Source organism: Ambystoma mexicanum, chromosome 2q (assembly GCF_040938575.1).
Source record: "Ambystoma mexicanum isolate Mex_15411 chromosome 2q, UKY_AmexF1_1, whole genome shotgun sequence".
NCBI classification, from domain to species: domain Eukaryota; kingdom Metazoa; phylum Chordata; class Amphibia; order Caudata; family Ambystomatidae; genus Ambystoma; species Ambystoma mexicanum.
This window is the reverse complement of record NC_090924.1, coordinates 1,414,057,393-1,414,078,052: the sequence shown is the minus strand read 5'-3', so window position 1 is coordinate 1,414,078,052 and position 20,660 is coordinate 1,414,057,393. Positions and strand designations below refer to the sequence as shown.

At 45.7% G+C, this 20,660-nt stretch overlaps 1 protein-coding gene across 3 annotated transcripts in view; it reads left to right on the top strand.

Moving 5' to 3' along the window:
• The window catches only part of BTD (biotinidase), a 405,811-nt gene extending 385,351 nt beyond the window's left edge, over positions 1-20,460 (top strand). For all 3 annotated transcript variants that reach the window (XM_069648910.1, XM_069648908.1, XM_069648907.1), the window contains one exon: positions 11,131-20,460. In XM_069648910.1, the coding sequence (XP_069505011.1) occupies positions 11,131-12,294 (1,164 nt within the window). In that variant the 3' untranslated portion in view covers positions 12,295-20,460. The remainder of the gene's footprint in view (positions 1-11,130) is intronic.
• The last annotated feature ends 200 nt before the right edge of the window (positions 20,461-20,660 follow it).

Genomic DNA, 20,660 nt, shown 5'->3' with positions numbered 1-20,660 from the left:
AGTTAGTATCAAAACCTCTTTCCAGGGCATACCTGTGCAGATACGGCACAAAGTTATCACCCACTATCAGCACGCGGCATCTGTCCATCTCTGCCAACCTCACTACATCGAAGTTTGGGTAAATATGTCACTGCCCCTTCCTGTGAACCACACCCTAGACACCTCATTGGATAATCCCCACAGTTCCATTTGCAAAGGCACCATGCTCAAAAGGGCAGGATGTGGCACGTGCGCTTTCCCAGCTACAGCGAGGGCCATGCCCCAGTAAAGCAAACGCAATACGTCTTCCCTTTGCACTGGCATTTCTCTAACACGCCCTCATTGGCTGCTGTGAAATTTTCAAACACGCATGCAGCAATCATATACTAAACCTCTGCATTGCACACTATCATTTCTGGACACCACTCCATATTTACCACTCAACACTCTCAGTGCATGTTCCGTTTGCTTCCCCCTCCACCAGAAACTTCTGCTAAAGGGTGCACTATTTCAGCATCCACAAAGATCCTGAGGCGCACCTAGCACACCTTTGGCCATGCACACAACAGTCCAGCCCTTGCCCACACCCAGCATAACACTATGGATCCATGCATGCGACCATCTGGGCAGCTACCATTATGCACAAACGTAACATACATAGCGACACTTCTATCCACCTCCCCCACACCATAAAACACCTAACCATGAAAACGAGTCACAATTAGCACAATCCACAAACATACCATAGCTTCCACCACTGCTACCCACTGCCATTCGCAAAGTATTGTGTCACTGCCAACCTCACCACATTTTCACAACATTGGGCCTACTTCAACAAATCAGCACAAAGCAGAGTAACCAAGCACTTATAAGCTGCACTTTAACCATACCCTCTTCCATACTCGCAGTGTAGAAACATTGCACCCTGTTCCCACACTGCACAACTTCTCACTGCACCATCTCCTGCCGTACACCAAATAGTGTAGCATGTTCCTACTATCACCACAACCATGGAACGCACAATACACACTTTTTAACTCGCGTGTGCTGCCGTCGCACGTCTACATTGTGCTCCACACCCATTCTCCAAAGATCACCACCCTCTACCTGAGGCACTGTGAAACCTGCATTGCTGCAGTAGGTGCGCTACTTCGACACATTCACTGCACCGTAATGCAACCATGCATGTGAGCATGTCACCAACTACCACAATGCACATATGCACCACTGGCACCAGCACTCCTACCCAACCTCTGCGCCGCAATGGAGTTGTACAGCGTAAAATGCAACAGTTACCATAATCTGCAAACCTAACACTGTCTTCGGCACCCCTATGCACTTTCATTCACATACTATGGTCTTACCGACTTCCATTCACAAAGTACTGTGTCACTGCCAACCTAACCACAAAATGTACAACATTGCCACTACTCCAACCAATCTGCGCACAGCACACTATCCAAGGACATATAAGCTGCACTTCAACCATACCCTCTACCATACTGACAGTATGCAAACACTGCACCCAGTGCCCACACTGCGTGTCTTTTTACTGCACCATCTCCAACCACACATCTAAAACTTGACCATGTTCCAACAGTGACCTCACCTGTGGAACCAAACATACACGCATGGAAGCTTACTTCTGCTGCTCTATGGCGTCTGAAATGTGCTCCACAACTATTCTTTACAGGTCACCACCCTCTAACTGATGCAGACTCAAAAATGCATTACTGCCGTTGGTGTGCTCAATCCTTTGGCCATGCACCCAATAGTCTAATCCTTCAACAGACCCACCGCAACTGCATGCACCAATGTATGCCACCATGTACCCAACTACTGCTATCCATCCGCATAGCATAACCACCCACGCTCCCACCCAACCATGTCATGTGCAATTCACTCCCCTTCAGAAGGGTGTGCTCAAGTCCTAGGCTCTTGAGTGCATGGCCTACGACCTACATCCTTCGGCCATGCACCCAATAGTCTAGGCCTTACACACATCCACTGCAACTTAATGCCACCATGCATGTCACTATGTCACCAACTACGACAATCTACATACACACCACTGCCACCAGCACTCCTACCCAAGCTGCGTACAGCCATGGAGCTATGCAGCAATAAATTGCAATAGTTACCATGATGTATAAATAAAACACTGTCTCCTGCACCCCTGTGAACTTTTATTCACATACTATGGCCGTACCCACTTTGATTCACAAAGTATTGTCACTGACCACCTACACACATACTGTTCGCAACACTGGCCCTACTCCAACCAATCTGCACACACCACACTATGCAAGCGCCACTCTCTACTGGATGCAGAGTCAGACATGTATTTCTGCGGTGGGTGTGCTAAAGGCCTTGTCTCTTGAGTGCATGGCCTATGGCCATGCACCCAATATTTTAATCCTTCAACAGACCCACCGCAACTTCATGTAACCAACTACCGCTATCCATCCGCATAGCCCAGCCACCCGCGCTCCCATCCAACCTATGTCATGTGCAATTCACTCCCCTTCTGAAATTCACCTGCCACCACTCGTCCACGGAAAGAGGTCGCCACAAACAGGTTGCGGCAGAAGCTATCGCCCCATTACGACAGCTGCCTCCAATCACCACACAAAGTAGTTGCCTGTCTAGGTACTCGCGAATTGGCGCAATACGCTCAAATTCTACACACCTATTTACATATGTCACATGAACCACTTCTTACTTCCCCACCCTTTTCCTCCCTTCTTGCTGCCAACACATGGCGTACGGTATATTTTCCAGACCATTCCACTGCCGCACTGTCCACCGATACACCATGGCGGCGTTTGCCAAAAATTGTTGATGCAGATTACGCTTCCCTTCAGCCAACCATCGACCGCGTCCAAAGTTGTTCGACAGCACGCCGTACTGCAAGCCAATGACACTTCTGTCCGCGGAGTGAACAGGGAAATTTGTCCGCAGAGTGGACTCAGATATCACACATTTTTAGAGACGTACATTTCAGTTCTTTGCAACAAAAGTACTGATCGGATTCCCACCACTTTCTGAACCAAGCCCCCGCTCCTGCCACAAATTTGGTGCAAATCCGTCCAGCCGTTCGGGCTGTAGCCGTGCACAAAGTTTTTGCCCATTCAGTCTATGGAGCAATCAACCATCCCGCTTGTCGGCCCAGGAGAACAACAGGGGCTGCGCCAAGTCTGTAGGAGAACGTCGTCACCTGGGTCCCCAAGGCAGCGTTTTGAAATCCAAGCAGGATTGAACCGACCATGGTGTCGGGGCCCCAACCCTTGCACCCCGGTGGGAGGCCACCTGGCGAGCTTCGTCAGCATGTGGAAGACCATCTCCACCGACCGATGGGTGCTGGACACACTCGCCCACGGACACACCCTGGAATTTCAAATGAAGTGTCCCCCTATATCACCGGTGGCCTGGCAGGAAAACCACATCCCTCAGCTGCTGCAGGAGATGTGGGCCATGCTGAAGAAAGACGCGATAGAGCTCGTCTCAAGGAGGCTTCAGGGCTCCGGAGTGTACTCTCGTTACTTCCTCGTAAAAAAGAAGACCGGCGGTTGGAGACCCATCCTAGACCTCCGTTGTCTAAACAAATACATCAAGTCCCAAAAGTTACGGATGGTGAATCTTCAGCACGTGCTTGGACAGCTGGAAGAAGGGGACTTTCTGTCGTCACTGGACTTGAGGGATGCTAACTTCCACAACACCATTCACAAGGGACATCGCAAGTTTCTGCGCTTCGTGGTTCAAGGGCAGCATTACCAATTCAAGGCCATTCCCTTCAGTTTGAAGTCGACGCCAAGGGTTTTCTGGCACCGGTGGCTGCGTAGCTGCCCCAAAAGGGATCCACGTCTACCCTTATTTGGACGACTAGCTCATTCGGGCCACCTCAAAGGACATCGCCGTCGACCACACGGCGAGGACCGTCCGCCTTCTGACGGATCTGGGGTTCTCGGTGAACTATGCAAAGTCCTGCTTGACTCCATCGCAGGACGCCTGTTTCTGGGATCTCTACTCAACACGGTGTCATGCCTGACATCTCCATCGGAGGAAAGGATAGCGGCCATCTTGGACAAGGTGCAACGGCTGTTGGCACTGGAGGTCACCACGGTGAGGACCGTCAAGTCTCTGCTCGGCATGATGTAGTCATGCATCTACCTCATTGACTATGCAGGCTACGGATGCTTCCATTACTAGTTCCTTGACGTCTGTTGGGTACATGTGTCGGGAGCGATACAGTGGTGGGGAGTTTTCGCACATCTGTCCAGATGCGTGGATTTCCAGACCCCCACCACACCAGGAGATGGTCACGATGGACGCCTCTCTGGAAGGTTGGAGAGCTCATACCGAAAGTCTTCACGCAAAAGGCCTGTGGCTGCCGGAGGAGAATACGTTGCACATCAACGTGCTGGAGCTGCGAGCAGTGTTTTGGGCCCTCGAGTCCTTCCTTCCGTCATTCAAGGGCAGGGTGGTGCGGGTCTTCACAGACAATACCACCACAATGTTTTACATCAGGAAGCAGGGGTGCACCAGGTCCCCGCTGCTCTTGAAAGAGGTGCAGGACCTATGGCACTGGGCTGTAGCCCAGGGAATGTTCCTCATCCCGTTTCATCTGGCAGGAGTGAAAAACACTGTTGCCGACTCTCTCAGCAGGGAGCTGCGCTCTTGCCACGAGTGGGAACTTCGGCAGGACCAAGTGGATCACCTGTTCAGCAGGTGGGGCAGCCCCCATATTGATCTGTTTGTGGCAGCGACAAACACCAAGTGTCGGAGGTTCGCCAGCAGGCTTCCCCAGCCGGGGAGCATGTGTGACTCATTCTTATTCCCCTGGGACGGCCCGTTTCCGTATGCATTCCCTCCGCTGCCGTTGCTTCTTCGTCTCATCAATCAACTCAAACGGTCCCGGTGCAGGATGATCCGAGTCGCACCGGCGTGGCCGAGGCAGATATGGTACTCGTACCGTCTCAGCATGTCAGCGTCCCCTCCGGTCAAGCTTCCAATGGTCGCAGATCTTCTCGCCAGGGAAGGAGGCGCAATTCTGCACCACGATCCAGGATCGCTGAACCTGAAGGCCTGGCTCCTGCAGAGTTAGAGTTCGGGGGCTACGATCTCCCAGCGGACTGCAAAGAGGTGCTTGCCAAGGCCAGAGCATCATCTACTCTAAAATGCTATGGGCATAAATGGAAGAGGTTCGCCGTTTGGTGCCGTGCACAGAAGATCAACCCTCTACGAGTCACGGCTCCGCAGGTACTGCAGTATTTGCTATCGCTGGCCAAAGCGGGACTGGCCCATTCCTCCATCAAAGTTCATCTGGTGGCTATCTCCCGCTACACCAGATCTCCGGGGCGGACGTTATGGTCACACCGTCTAGTTAAGGAGTTCTTCAAAGGACTCCTCTGTTTGCTCTCGCCAGTGAAGGATCCAGCCCCGGCGTGGGAGCTTAATGTGGTGCTTTCTAGGCTCATGGGTCCTCCATTCGAACCTATGCATACAGTGCAGGTTTTTTGTCGTGGAAAACAACGTTCCTCTGCACGACGGATGGGTGAGATTCAGGCCTTGTCCTGTAAGCCACCCTAATTGACTTTTCATGGTACGAGGGTGGTGCTGAGGACGCATCTCTCCTTCATGCCCAAGGTGCCATCGGACTTTCATCTAAACGAGTCCTTGGTGTTTCCTGTGTTTTTTTCCGATGCCTTTGTCGCCGGCTGAAAGGACTTTGCACTCGCTGGATGTGGCTAGTGCGCTGAAGTTCTATGTGGACTGCACAAAGAATTTGTGAACCATGGGAAGGCCCTCTGCAAGGCTTCCATTTCCAGGTGGTTCTAACGCTGCATCACCCATTGTAACTGGTTGGCGTTCCTGTCTGGTGTGCCCCTGCTGGACATCTGCAGGGCTGCTACGTGGAGGTCGACGCACACCTTCACAAAATTCTTTTGCGTCGACTGGGATTCCAGGGAGGAGTCCAGAATCGGCCAAGCAGTGCTGCGCAACCTGTTCGCTTGAAGGTGAGCCTAGTGAGGCGGTAAGAGATGCCTATGTTGAGCCTTGCCACCTCCTGTGGTTGTGCATGTGTGTACTGCTATGTATTCTTTATTCATGAGCATGTGAATCCATGCCAGACCCCATGCTGGAGAAGGAACAAGTTACTTACCCGTAACTGTTGATCTCCAGCATGGGTCTGGCATGGATTCACATGCAAACCCTCTCGCCTACCCCTCGGCGGCTCTTCTCTTGGTCCTACTGCCACTTTATGTGCTACCAAATCTTAAGATGGCTGCCAGAGGAGGGGCTTAGGTAGAAGCCAGTAATTGGCTGGGGGCAGTATGACCCAGAGACCAGTGATTGGTTGTTAGGAGAAAGACAGTTCAGAAATGAAACTTAAACTGATTTTCTTCTTTTCCGAGGATTCCCAGTCTGACGACGGGGAATATTCATGAGCATGTGACTCCCTGACAGACCCATGCTGGAGAACAACAGTTACAGGTAAGTAACTTGTTCCTTCTACTTCATTAAACATTTCCACATATTAGTTGTAATAATTCCTCCCCTTCACTTTCAACTAATTTCAATGTATTAAAAATTACCATTAAAAATCTCACCAAAGCAAGTACTAAAGATAGCTGTGTTCCATTCATTAGTATATTCCAGATATCAGTTTGTAATAACTCTGGAAATACAATTGACAAAAGGACTCGGGTGCTTTATTCTGTCGGCACCTTTAGCCTCACATTTCATAACAGCATGGAATAGTTTCGGGACAATTTAGAGTGCACAATCTGCAAGTTCTTAATTCACAGGGAATATCCAATATGGACCCATAACCTCAAATGTAGGCAAGCATTTTAAACAAAATTTCATGAACCATGCTCTGTAGCCCTGGGAAGGAAATGTCATTACATATAATTTTGTGTTGGGCTTGGTAATGTTCCACAATGCTCGTTTTCCATTTCCTATGTAGGTAAAGCAGAACAAATGTTAATTAAGAAAAGGTGAGTCATTCTACAAAAGGAACATTTAATGATAATTGATCATATAAACTGTGTATCTATGATTTTATAAATTGGGAATATTTTCACAAAGCAATAATGAGCACAGCCCTTATTCGTCATAATAAACAATATGATTATCAGATGCATGAATTAAACATACTCGTTAATGGGAATCCAAAATTCTGTGTGGGACTTGTGGGGCCACTTTTGTTTTTAAGTGCCAAACATGATCCACATTTAGACAAACCTAGCCATGCTCACTATGAACCTAATGAAGTTATATAGAAATGTCTCCAGTATGGATGATATAGTTGAATGATAGTCTCTCGGGTGGCATGATTGTAATTTGTCAATTAGGGTGTGTACTTCTTGAGTGTCGAGAAGATTAATTTCCTATTATCAATTTTCCCAAACTTTTCATAACGTGTTCCACTGCTGCCCTGGCTGCCTCATTACGCCGAGTATCAGACGACTGCATTAGCCTGTTGTCTGGCTTATCTCTGTTCTGGTGTGTCATGCTGTCTCAAGGCTGCCTGCCTGCATGCTTGTGCTTGAAGTCTTTGATGCTGTGGTTCAACTGTCTTGTTTCCCTGCCAGCCTCTTTATGCCGAGCATCAGGCGGCTTTACAAAAATAGATTGTCTCTTGGGTGGCATGATTGAATTACAGAATATTTTTGTCACTGGGGATTTGTACTTCTTGTGTGTCGCTAAAACTAATTTCTCATTTTTTTGTATTAATTTTCCCAAATTACTTGTACTAATGTTTGCCACATGTTTAGCTTTAATTATGGTTGTGTTAAGCACATTCGTTTTATTGTGGTGTAGTTTGTTAAAACGTTTCATAATAGAAAACTTCATGAACAACATATACATATTCTGCATAAATATTAAAAATTCATCAATTCATCAAAATGTATCAATCATTATAAATCATTTCACCTAATAAATCATAGATTAAAATCAAGCGAAGAGTGGGAGCGATAATTACAGAATTTTGAGAACCACTAATAAGTCGATGCCCAAAAGAGTCTGAGCTTAAAAAGGATGGATTGTGAACACATTTACCCCCAAAATGTTCCCTTATGTCAGACGTGGCCAGCAAAAAGTGCGCTGATAGAATCTGAACAGAGTTGACAAGATCTATGCCCAGCTGGGATACCCCTAGTTTGTTTGCAATTTTACCAACATCCCTTTTTTTTTCCACCACGCAAATCCTGGAATAAGGATCAATCGGTATGTCCTATTTGTGATAACATTACTATGCATATTACAAAAAGAAAGATGGGTACTGTATAATTTAATTCTTGTTGTTTTTTGACTAATTGTCTGTTTTATTTCTGATTTTATGCTTGTTGAAGTAATATATTTGTATCTATGCGTTTCATGGATTTGGTATTATTACTACAAATGAACAGACACACTCTCTGTGGATGTGAGCCTTTAAACTTTACTTTGACAGGACCCTTTGCCATTACCTATCTTCCCACCTGTCCATCACTTACAGTATGTTGGATACAAGAGAGGCTACACCGAACGCTACGATTGCAAGATGGAGGATCTCATTTATGACTAATTATTATGAGCTTAGCGGTTCCTGTTCTTTAGATGGGACCTATCAATACTCCCACAGAGCCAAGGCTGTTTCATTGGCTTAGAGGAAAACGAATTTCTAGGCCTTAGACAATCGGGCTTCAGGCCCAGACACGGTACCAAGACTGCACTCCTTGACCTTAAGATTGAAATGGACGAGGCAAAGGACAAAGGCAAGTTAGCAATACTCCTACTCCTCGATTTATCTGCCTCTTTCGACCTCGTCGACCACCAAATTCTCACTAAGCACCTCTCCACAGCAGCAGCATTCTCCATTAATTCTTCGGATTGGGTTAGCTCCTTTCTCTCCAATCGGACCACCAGAGTTTTCTCCCCCTCAGCCTCAGCAGAACCAACACACTGTAAACTAGACTATTGTAACACACTATTCCTAGATTCCTCTGAATACAACTTAAACAGACTCCAGGTCCTCCAGAACTCACTGAGAGCAGCACTCAGTCTACCCAGATCAAGCCTGATCTCCATGATTAGACATAACGCCAACTGGCTGCCTATCCGTGATAGAATCACACTACGTACCTTGGCTATCACACACAAATGTCTCAAAACCTCAGCCCCTAAATATCTGTCCGATAAAAACTGCAAACACCAACCCTCACATACCACCAGTTCGGCCCACTCTCACAGCTTTGTGGTTCCGAGGTTCAGCCTAAAAACTGCTGGAGGAGCCAGTTTTCCAGTCCAAGCTGCCAAACGTTGGTGCTCCATACCCATTCCCATAAGACAAGAATCTTCTTTCCTCACTTTTAAAGCTAAAATAAAAGACTGGTTGAGTAACAAATCCCTTCTTTAAGATGTTACTACCACTCCTCGCTGAACCATCGTCTATCTGACCACTGTTTATTTAAGTTGCTGTACAATTACTTCTTGCTCACTGACCCATCTGTAACCAGGGTCCCTCTCTGCCGCTATATTTGCATGTCAACGTATATTGTCAATTTATATTGCCTCACCTTGTATGTAACTCCGAAGTCTGTCAAGTGCCCAGTTACCTTAGGGTTTGGTCTGCGTTATAAATAATAAAGAAATACAAAATACAGTTGTATAATCCTGTTTCTTGCATTTGAGAAAACTCAGAATCATTCTACCTTTACTCTCCTTTTGCCTCAAGGCCATGCCTGCTAATCGTCCAGTCTCTTCCAGGCTGGATTTGGGCAATAGCATATAACTGTGTCCACCTGAAAAATCCACAAAACACCTGCAGAGTCTAGACTGCTCCTAAAAGTTCCTTAATTGGAATAAATTATCCTTTTACTGGCTACAAGTAATATCAAGAATTATCTTTGGGTCTTTCGAAGGTGGAGGAGGAGAGATAACAGAGTTTGCATCAGCGCTTTGCTTTCCTTCTTCTTGGGAGGCAGTAGGTCTTACGTCGGCATGCAATCTTCCTGTAGCAATAAAACAAATAGAGGCCGATTCCATAGGAATCAATATAAAACTGGTCTCTAAAGCGTAATTTGCAGGTGGTGTTTTTTATTATTTTTTGTTTTTACAAAGCGGAGTGTAAAAAGGAAAATTAAAGCTGACTTTGCCTGCTTTTACTCTTCACAATTACACTCGGCTTTCTAAATGTGAAAATTGCATGCAGGGGAACCAACAGCAGGTAAGGGATAACATTGTGATTAGCATTTTATTTTAAATTACCCCGTAAGTATTTTATGTCAGAAGAACGACAATACCTAACGAAGCAATTGCTAAACAAGGTCCCGACCAGAAGGTTTATATTTTAACACAATTGTCTGTTGACTGTACCTAAATGTGAGAAAACGGAAGTAGCTGGCGGGTCATTTTATGTTCAGGCAGCAATAGAATGGACTGCTGCCCCCAAACAGCTACATTTCGAAAGAATCCTGCTTACCTAAACAATCCAAAAAAAAAAGCATACCTTGCTTTTTTTAGCTGCCAAATCTAGACTGGTGGTCACATCACTGGTGGCAGCATGCTGATTGCCTACTGATCTTATAGCGCCAAGATGTCCAAGGACAAAAGCAGCACTTTACAAAATCCACCATAGCAAATTCCTTTAATGTCTTTGCCTTGGAATGAGCTCCTATTGGATGATAAAAGTATAGTTCCAAGGTGGAGGAGTGATGAAGCTGCCTGCTCTGATCTCTCCTGTCTCTCCTATTAGCAATGCAAACCCTACAGGTTCCCTCGTAATTGGCTGTGCCAGCCCACCCAATTATTTCTAAAATCTACTAATTGCGCAGGATTGAGTGTGTGTGTCTGTATGGGCATGTAAGGTTATGCGAGTCTTGGAGTGATTGTATTAAGTAAGCACACTATAAATTAATAATAAATGCATATGCCATTCCCACCGTGCAAAACTGATTAAGAATACAGCAAAATGGTACAGTTATTTTTAGGTAACAGCTTATTACTTGTACTGTTATTTTTCTTTTAAACGTGACTTGTGCTTACTGTGAAATCTCCATATTAATCATTTTGTTGCACTGTGTGATTACACATAAGCCATTGTATATCTTTGTGGAAGTTTGCTTCTGATGGGTTTGGTTTTTTTTTGTTCCTTTTCCCCAGGTCCTTCAGAGGCTGAGCTGCATGGCGTTAAATGGCAGCATGTTTGTGGTGGCAAATGTTGGCACCAAGATGCCGTGCCAGCACCTGGATCCTGGCTGCCCACCAGACGGTCAATACCAGTTCAACACAGATGTTGTTTTTAGTGCTGCTGGTACACTTGTGGCCAGGTACCATAAACAAAACCTGTATTTTGAGGATGCATTCAACTCGCCCCCTGAAATGGAACACATTGTTTTTGACACCCCATTCGCTAATGGGTTTGGCCTCTTCACTTGCTTTGACATCCTTTTCCGGGAGCCAGCTGTGGGCCTCGTTACACAGCACCAGGTGAAGCATGTACTGTACCCAACAGCCTGGATGAACCAGCTCCCACTCCTCTCTGCTGTTCAGATCCAGCGAGGCTTCTCCAGCAGTTTCAACATTAACTTCCTGGCTGCCAACATCCATGAGCCCTCCCTGGGTCTCACAGGCAGCGGCATTTACACACCTGCAAAATCGCACTACTACCACAACATGAAGAGTCAGGAAGGCAAGCTTATTGTTGCCCAGGTACCAGTGAATCCATCCTTGGAATGTTCCCGAAAGAAGGAGTCGCGGCACAAAGTAAGCCAGACACAAGGCCTCATGGTTGACCTGCCTTTAGACAGTTCAGTTTGCCAAGTGGAGCAGCAAGGGGTACGTTGTGAAGGAAAACCAGTGGGATTTCATAAACCAACGCCTGCCTTTTTTTCTGAGATGATGTATGACAATTTCACACTTGTTCTTATAACTGGTGCTGAAGGTGGGCTCCAAGTTTGTTCAAACTCTCTATGCTGTTCCCTCAGCTACAGGAATGCAGCCTTGTCTGGCGAGACCTATGCTCTGGGTGTTTTCGATGGTCTCCACACCATCCATGGCACATACTACCTCCAGGTCTGTACCCTAGTGAAATGTGGGGAAACCTGTGGACAAGAAATTACTGAGGCTGGTGGCGTGCTGGATTTTCAGTTATGGGGGAATTTCAGCACCTCCTATGTGTTTCCTCTGCTCCTCATGTCCGGCATGACTCTGGACTTGCCGGGTGACTGGGGTTGGGCGGGCCATGACTGCTACATGAGCAAAGAAAAGACCAGCTCTGGTCTGGTGACAGCAGCTTTGTATGGACGATGGTATGAGAAGGACTGAGGTACCTTTAAGAACCTTAAACCTACCAGTAGTGCCTGGATTAGTCTTAACAGAAACACTGTCAATATGAACAAAAATCATTACCTAAATTCTTTGCTTACCAGAAGATTTTTGACAACACTGCATAAACTTGTATAATGTCTCAGATAATCATCTTCATTGAGTGTTCACTGTTTACACAAGGCCAACAAAGTTGGTTGAGCTTTTCTGTATGAGGGGCTGCTTCTGGATCACTTGGCTCTCTAAACCAAGCTGCACCCCATTACACCTTGCAACGATCATCCAAAAATCAGGTTTTTTAACCAAAAACTTCTCCTGGTCTCTGGTGTGCGCCATCTTGTCAACTTGGGTCTGAGACCCCACAGGCACATTGGCACCTCATACAGCTTTCCTTAGCGTAATACAACATTTATGGAGAAACATGTATCTGAACACCAATTCCAATTAAATTCTAGACTTCAGGACCCACTTCAATGCCCAGGAAGGGTCTTTACTTCCACCACGGATAACGAACTGAAGACATAAGTCAGAAAACCTCACATGCTTATTTCACCCTTGCATGTCCTGGAGATCATTCACCCTCACATGCCATGGAGATGGCTCACCTTCACATGCCCTGGGGATGACTCACTCTCACATGCCCGGTAGTTGGCTCACCCTCCATGCTCCCAGGGGTGACTCAATGGATGTGGTGAGGGTAAAACATACATTTTATCTGGTTTTCTTCTAATCTCCCAAATCTGAACAATCCGTTTTCCAAAACTGTTGATTGTAAAACCTGAGCTAATTCGCTCATTGCAAAGTCAGTGCAGCAGAAACGCAATCTGTACCCTATTCACATTGGAAGCAGCCTTCCTAACTACTGCCAATAAATACCCTGGCCCCGATTAAACTGCGCAAACAGCGTGATTGTCCACCAGAGCCATGGTTCTCCCAAGGCTTAAAAGAAAGCAAACTTCGCTGTAGGCAAGCGGAAAGGAAATGGTGCCAAGGCTACCTGCCTGAATGCAAGCTTACTCTATCGAAATATGCATGCCGCATATCATAGCGATATAGTAAATGCCAAACAAATTTACTTTGGTCAGTCAGTAGAGAAGGCTATAAACAAACCCAAAGCCCTCTTTGACCTTGTCCAATCTCGGTCCACCCCTAAAGCTGGACACAATGCAGCTCCCCCTTCCCAGGCGCTATGCAACGCTATCTCCACCTTCTTTGTGGAAAAAATTACTACCTTCCGCGACACTATAAAAGCCGACTTCCAGCTAATCACAAAGGTCTCCGCGGCAGCCATACCTCCTCCTACGATAGGATCTTGGTCCACTTTTCCCCACTTCTCCAATGCGGATGTGCTATCCGCTATTTTAAAACTTAAATCTGCCTCCCCGGATGATGCCATACCTCTGTCTCTTTTGCAGGAATCATCGCCTGATATATTCAATTCTATTACTTCTGCCGTCAACATCTCCTTTACAACAGGGGTGATACCAGGCCCCCTCAAATACGCTTTAGTTATTCCCTTGCTAAAAAAGCCCTCACTCGATCCCGATGTACTGGCCAACTACTGCCAGATTTCTCTCCTCCCATTCTTGATGAAGGTTCTGGAGGCGCTGGTGTCCCCGCTTCTCTTGGCTTTCCTGGAATCCTCCCATTTTCTCGACCCCTTTCAATCTGGTTTTCGGCCTGGCAGAGGCACCGAGTCAGTACTCAACTCAGTCATGGATGACCTGCTGTGCTTGGCTGACAAGGGCGGTGTCGGGGCAATCCTGTTATTAGATCTTTTGGCTGCCTTCGACACCGTCGACCATGTCCTTCTTATCTCCCGGCTCCCCAAGGCTGGGATTGATGGCCAAGTGCTAAAATGCTTTATCGCGTTCCTGGCGGATTGCTCGCAATCTGTCTCTTCCACCCCTTTCTGCTCTGTCCCAGTTCATCTATCATGTGGCGTTCCTCAGGGATCAGCTCTATCCCCTATTCTATTTAATATCTATATAAGATACCTCCTGTTCCTCATCGCCTCTCATGATTTCCGCTTCTATTCCTACGCGGATGATACCCAGATTCTGGGCCGCCTTGACCTAACCAAAACCGAAACGGCATTTCGCTGTAGGCATTGTCTTGAGGAATTAGGCATATGGATGTCACAAAGCTGGTTGAAACTTAACGGTAGTAAAACCGAGGTTCTCGTTGTAGGCACTTCCAATCCACAATCCTTCTGGACTACTGAGTTCTGGCCTCCCTCCCTCGGTCCCCTTCCTTTACCGGTATCATCGGTACGTAACCTTGGCGTGCGGATCTCAGTGTTATGTAAATCGCCCATTTTAAACTTAGGATCTTACGAAAGGTTCTTCCATATTCCAGCCATAAACCAGGCTCCCGTAGTCGCGGCTCTGGTGCTGAGCATGCTGTATTATTGCAGCTCGCTCTATCTGGCACAACCCACCCACCTGACAGGATGGCTTCAGCTCCTGCAGCTGCGGCCAGATCCATTCTCCATCCCCCTGTTGGCACCCACATGACCCCTCTGTTGGGCCAGTTGCACTGGCTACCAGTTTCCCAGCAAATTGTGTTTAACCCAATGTGAATGGTGCACAGGGCCTTCTGTGGTGTTGGAGCCGAATACCTGCAGGCTAAATTCCCTCGCTACCTACCCACTGGTGCCCCTGCTCTCAAGGGACTTGTCGACTGATGGTACCCTGCTTTAGATTTGCTCGCAAAGGTGGCCGTGCGTTCTCTGTAGCGGCGGCTAAGGAATGGAATAATCTGCCTCTACCCCTGCGCAAGACTATCGACCATCTTACTTTCCAGCACAACCTGAAAACGTTACTGTTTTAAATAAGTTCTTTGCTTCCTGTTGGCTTTCTTTCTTTCTCCACCTCTCTCCTATCGCCATGATACCTACGGTTGGGCGTGCGCTTGATAAATCTCAATAACATAACATAACAAAGCTGGCCTTATCTAGGCCATTTTATTTCTCACAGACTGTGCGGAGACATGACTCCAGACATGACTCCTCAAACTTCGAATATAAAACAAATACGTGTTGGCCTACATCAGAAATATGGCAGACAATCAACATAAATCTGTGTACTATAAACTCTTATTTATTTTTTCTTTTTAATACATTATAACTGTGGCAGGTTTTCAAAAGGTCAAAAACTTTAAGAATGTCACACCATAGGCTCTAGCAACCATGGTGACATTTTCTAGTGTGCCCCCTTATGCTACGGCTAATGACCTACTTCTGCAATTCCAACAGGCCATTGACACACTTGCTTTGTGTAGAAACCATTAAAAGTGATGTAAAGAAAAATACATGGTTTAATGCTGAGATTATCTCATATAGGAGATTTAGGCGGGCAGGAGAGCGCCTGTGGATGAATAATCCTTGCGCTGACACCTTGATCAACTACAAAAATCAACTACAAAAAGGCTGTGGCCGACTACAAGTGAGCCATCATGTCAGCCGGGCAAGCCAGTTACAAGTCTAGAATTATGGAGGAGGCAGAGATTGAAAAACGCTATTCCTGGTGCCAAGCAAGCCAGGATGAATTTGCAAGGAAAATATCTTTCCATTAACAAACTATGAAAACACTTTTATTAACTCTTGACCCTTCGATCCCCTGTCCAGTAGACCCTCTGGATTCCTCAGTCCTGCCACCTCTTGTGGCTCAGCCTAGGTTTGTCTTCAACCAAGTGTCTGAGATCGAAGTTCACACCATCATTAGCGGTATGAAATCTAACTCCTGTTTGGGAGATGTATGCCCTGCAAGCATTATTAAGGACTCTGAGGCCCTCATTTCCTGGATCACCAGGATCGTCAATACCTTCTTTGCTGAATCATATGTTCCTACTTCTCTTAAGGAGGCATGGACAATCTTGACCCTGCAGCAGTTGGTAATTATCGGCCAATTGCCAACGTCCCTTTCCTTCTGAAAATGGTTTATAGTCATTCCATCGAATTCTTACCATCGATAGACCATTCCATTGAAAAATATCCATCAAAGAAAATTGCAACGCATGCATTTAAAAAAAATATATTTTAAACTAAACCCTTTGCCTTAAAAAAACATGCATTCAATGCTTTTTTTAGTGCAATCTTTTTGATGGAAAGGCATTCGATGGTATTACATTCGATGAAATGACCAGATACCACAGAAAATCTTTGATAGGATTACGTATATACAGCTGCAGGAGTTCTCTGAGACACAGTCTATTGGGATGCGATAATCGAGCTTCTGAGTCAAACACAGAACTGAGATGGACCTGCTGGATCTAAAATCTAATATTGCAGGCATTGATGGTGATCACACATCCTTGCTGATGCTCCTCGACCTCTTAGCTGCCTTCAACCTGGTGGATCACTCTCTGCTTATTAGCAGACTGGTGGAAATTTGTAGATGCGCAGAAACTGCCGCAGATTGGATTAAATCTTTCTGCAGTCCCTGCAGGGCTAGAAATAAGATTTTGATGTGGGAGTATTTTACTCCCTATTTTTTAAAGTTGGGAGTAAAATGAATTTTTAGGGAGTGAAAATGCAAGCCCAATTCCCAATGTGAGTATTTTATAAGCGAGTAAAAATGTGACTGGAACATTGAAATATTTTTGTAATAATTTTTCCTTTGCACCTGGTTTTACATACACATTAAAAGATATGTTAACTTCTTCCAATCAGGCATTAATAATAGTTTATTCCTGTGGTACTATGTTCACTACTGGTCCAAACCTATCCATGGAGCTGTGTGGGTGAAAACAGGAGCACAAGGTCATACGTGTCTGTTTCCTATTGTTTGTTTTGAGTATTTAAACTCCCTATTGTTATTTTTGGGGAGTATTTGCCTATTTTCAGGGAGTAAAGGTGGCAAGTACACCCCTTCTCTGCAGGGCAGTGTCCCCGCCCTGCGAGGGTTGCAGTGGGTGACTTCCAGGCCTCCCCTGTTCAACTTACTTGCAGGGTCTCACAGGACTCTTGTTTATCGCCCACGTTGTTTAACATCTATACAAGGCCCTTGTTTGATTTACTTGACCGATTGGGAGTCTGCTACACAAATTATGTGGATGATACACAGATTGTTCTAGAATAGTCTGGTGATCACGCCCGCGATACCACACCCAAGAACAAGATATATGCCTCAATTCAGTCCTGGATGGTTGAATTCATTGGTGTTTGACAGTAAAACAGAATTGTTGATTATCGGTTCGGCCTCCAGGCTAAGGAAACTCGACTCTTGCTTTAGCCATTTCTTTAATTGATGGATGTTCCATTAAGGTGTGTCCCCATGTTAAAACCTTTGGCATATTTTTTTACTCTTAGCTGTCCTTCAATAAACATACTTCCCATCTGCTCTCCTCCAGTGCCTACCTTAACAACTTACTTAGGCAAATCCACCCCATCCTCGCTGAGGAGAATAGAGTTGTGGTTGCTTCAACCCAAAGCTGGACTACTGTAATAGTCTACTAGTTGGCATCTCTGTTTCAAATGTCTCCAACTTTGATTATTCAGAATGGGGCAGTCCGGGCTGTCTGCGGACTAGGCAAACATCATATTACTGCAAGCAGGTGTGGTCTTCACTGGTTACCGGTAAAGTATAGAATTCTCCACAAGGCACATACGCGGACACATAAATGTCTTCATGGTGCTGCACCTCAGTACCTGGCTGAACGGCTCATGATTGCACCAGTTAGGAGAGTCTTACGATCGAATGACTCGCAACTACTAGCTTTGCCACAGTACAATTTTCAAACGTGTGAGGGCCAGAGTCGACTTCTGGGCCCTGCTTACTTGGAACAAGCTTCCTCTTACCATGAGTACAATCCCCTGCTTAACGCGCTTCAAAAAAGCAATCAAGAGTCACTTTTTTAATAAAGGAATGAACTAGTTTCCTACATTTGGTTAGCCCTTCTGGTGCCTTTTTTGTTGTTCGAATATAATCTGTTTTGCATGCGCACATAGGCCTCTGGGCGTGTTAAAAGTAGTAAAGTAAAATCATGCATTCACACCTGTGTTCTTTTGCAACAGTATGAAAGCATTGAAGCTGATGCATACTTTAATAATAAGCGCACAAACTAGATGTAGGCAGTGCTCCAGATAAGATTTTTTAGTGGAATTATTTTACTCCCTATTTGTTAAAATTGAGATTAAAATGATTTTTATGGGGGTAAAAATGTAAGTCCAATTACCAATTAGAGTATTTTATAAGTGAGTTAAAATGATTTTACTGGAAAACATTTTTACTTCTTCCAATCAGGCAGTAATAATAGAAGTTTCCTCCTGTGGTAGTGTGTGCACTACTGGTCCAAGTATATCCATGGAGTGGGTGAAAGCAGGAGCAGATGGTCATACGTGTCTGTTTCCTGTTTTTTTGGGGGTATTTTTACTACCTATTTTTATTTTTTGAGATAATTTGCCTATTTTAAGGGAGTAAAAGCGGCTGTTACACCCCTTATCTGTAGGGCTTGATGTAGGGCAAGCCTAGTTAAGGTGTTTTACCCGCTAGTCCCCAGTTGGCCAGGATACAGCCATCGCTTTTGGATCCAGTTCCTAGGGGTGGACCAGTACAGGAGGATAACCTGGATGGCGGGGGGTCTTCGGGGAGTGGAAGTGGGACACTGTATGGCAAGACGCGGTATCCCCTTCCCTGTAACACCTTTACCCCTGCGAACCCCCGTTTTCTGACATAAACACTTTCTCATGGACCGCTCACTGTGAGGGATAACAGACTGACACCCGAGCCGTATACCTGACATGTCCGACTACAATGGTCAGGCAATCACTGATCATTACACGCACCTGACTTCCATCACTCTTCCCCACATGGATAAAAGGCGAAGTATGAAAGCACACTCTGAGCGAAGCAAAGCATACGAGGAAGCAGAAATTCCAAGATGGCCGTTTAACATGATGGGGAAGACGGCAAGACCGAAGATGGTTGCAAGGAGCGAAGTGCCCTTGACCTTTTCACCGAAAGACTGTATCTTTCATGAGCCTTCACGAAAAGGAAATATAGTCAAGACGGGGTGACAAGTTTGCAGCTGTGGTGCTGTCCTTGGCTCCTACAACAAAGCAGTGGCCGTGAAGTCAGCACAGCCGGTAAGTTGGAGAGATTGATACCAGACCAGTCTGTGTGAAAACCAATGTTGCAAGCAGCATTGTTTGAAGAAGATAGAGCAGATGAATGAATGAACTTTGAAGCTAAAATACATAACCGCAGACAGAATGGTCCGGCATCATGTGGGTGCTCATTCAAAAGTTTCTGTTGGGTATCTGCGAACGTTAAAACAGAAGGAATTGGGAAATCAAAGGTGGTCCTGCAACAATTTTGAAATCAAAGTGGTCCTGCAACAGGTCAAGCCAAAGCCTGTGCCCATTTGAAAGTCATCAATACTTGATGTAAAGTTGACATTGATCCGAGCCCGGCTGAGGGAGACTAATTGTGTTAAAGATACCTGAGCCCGGCTGAGGGTGATCCGGCGTGAACCGTGAGTCACACAGAGAAGGAATATCCTATGAACATTGTGTGTTAAAGGGATCTGAGCCTGGCTGAGGGGGATCCAGGTTGAACAGTGAGTCACCCGAAAGAGGAATATCCTACGAACATTGTATATAAGGGATCTGAGCCCGAATGAAGGGGATCGAAAATGACCAACATTATGCTAAAGGGATCTGAGACCGACTGATGGGGATTTGGGGTGAATAGAGTCACCGAAAGTGAATACTTGTAAGAATCTGAAGAAGAAAGGAACTTGTTTATTTGGTTGCATTCGGCCCCGAGGTAAAGAGACTTTGAGAACAAGGAGACTTGTGCGTCGAAGACCATGATGCCATTGCTTGAACTGTATCCTTGTGCTAAAGAAGCCAGAGATTGTGCTGCGCTCAAGTGAACTGCTTGTCCCGTGCTAAAAATGTGGGGAAGGGAGGGCAATGGCCTGAAAATCCTGACATATCATTCTGAACATTTCTTTCTTTTCATAACCTTGTTTCACATATTATTTGTATTTAGATGTAAGGAATGGCAATAGTTTTTTTTTGTTTAGGCCCTTTTATTTTGGCAAAACATGACGATGACTGTATTATTATTATTTGATGGTCTTAGCTTGTTCCCATTTGTAGATTTCGATAGGCATTTATCTCACCCTTATTTGAAGTTCAATAAACACCCTTATACAGTGGTCACTTGTGTCTGCCATACTGTTGATGCCATGCCTTCTTTACAGGGTGGACTGATGCTTCTAGTTGTCTAGCTTCGATCTATCCTTTGACCTATCAAGAATGAATGAATATACAGTATAATGCCAGGAGTTTTCTTTGTCCTTCCATTGACAAGTGCGAAAGCACATGAGGTTTGAAACTGACCTATTAGAAGTTAGAG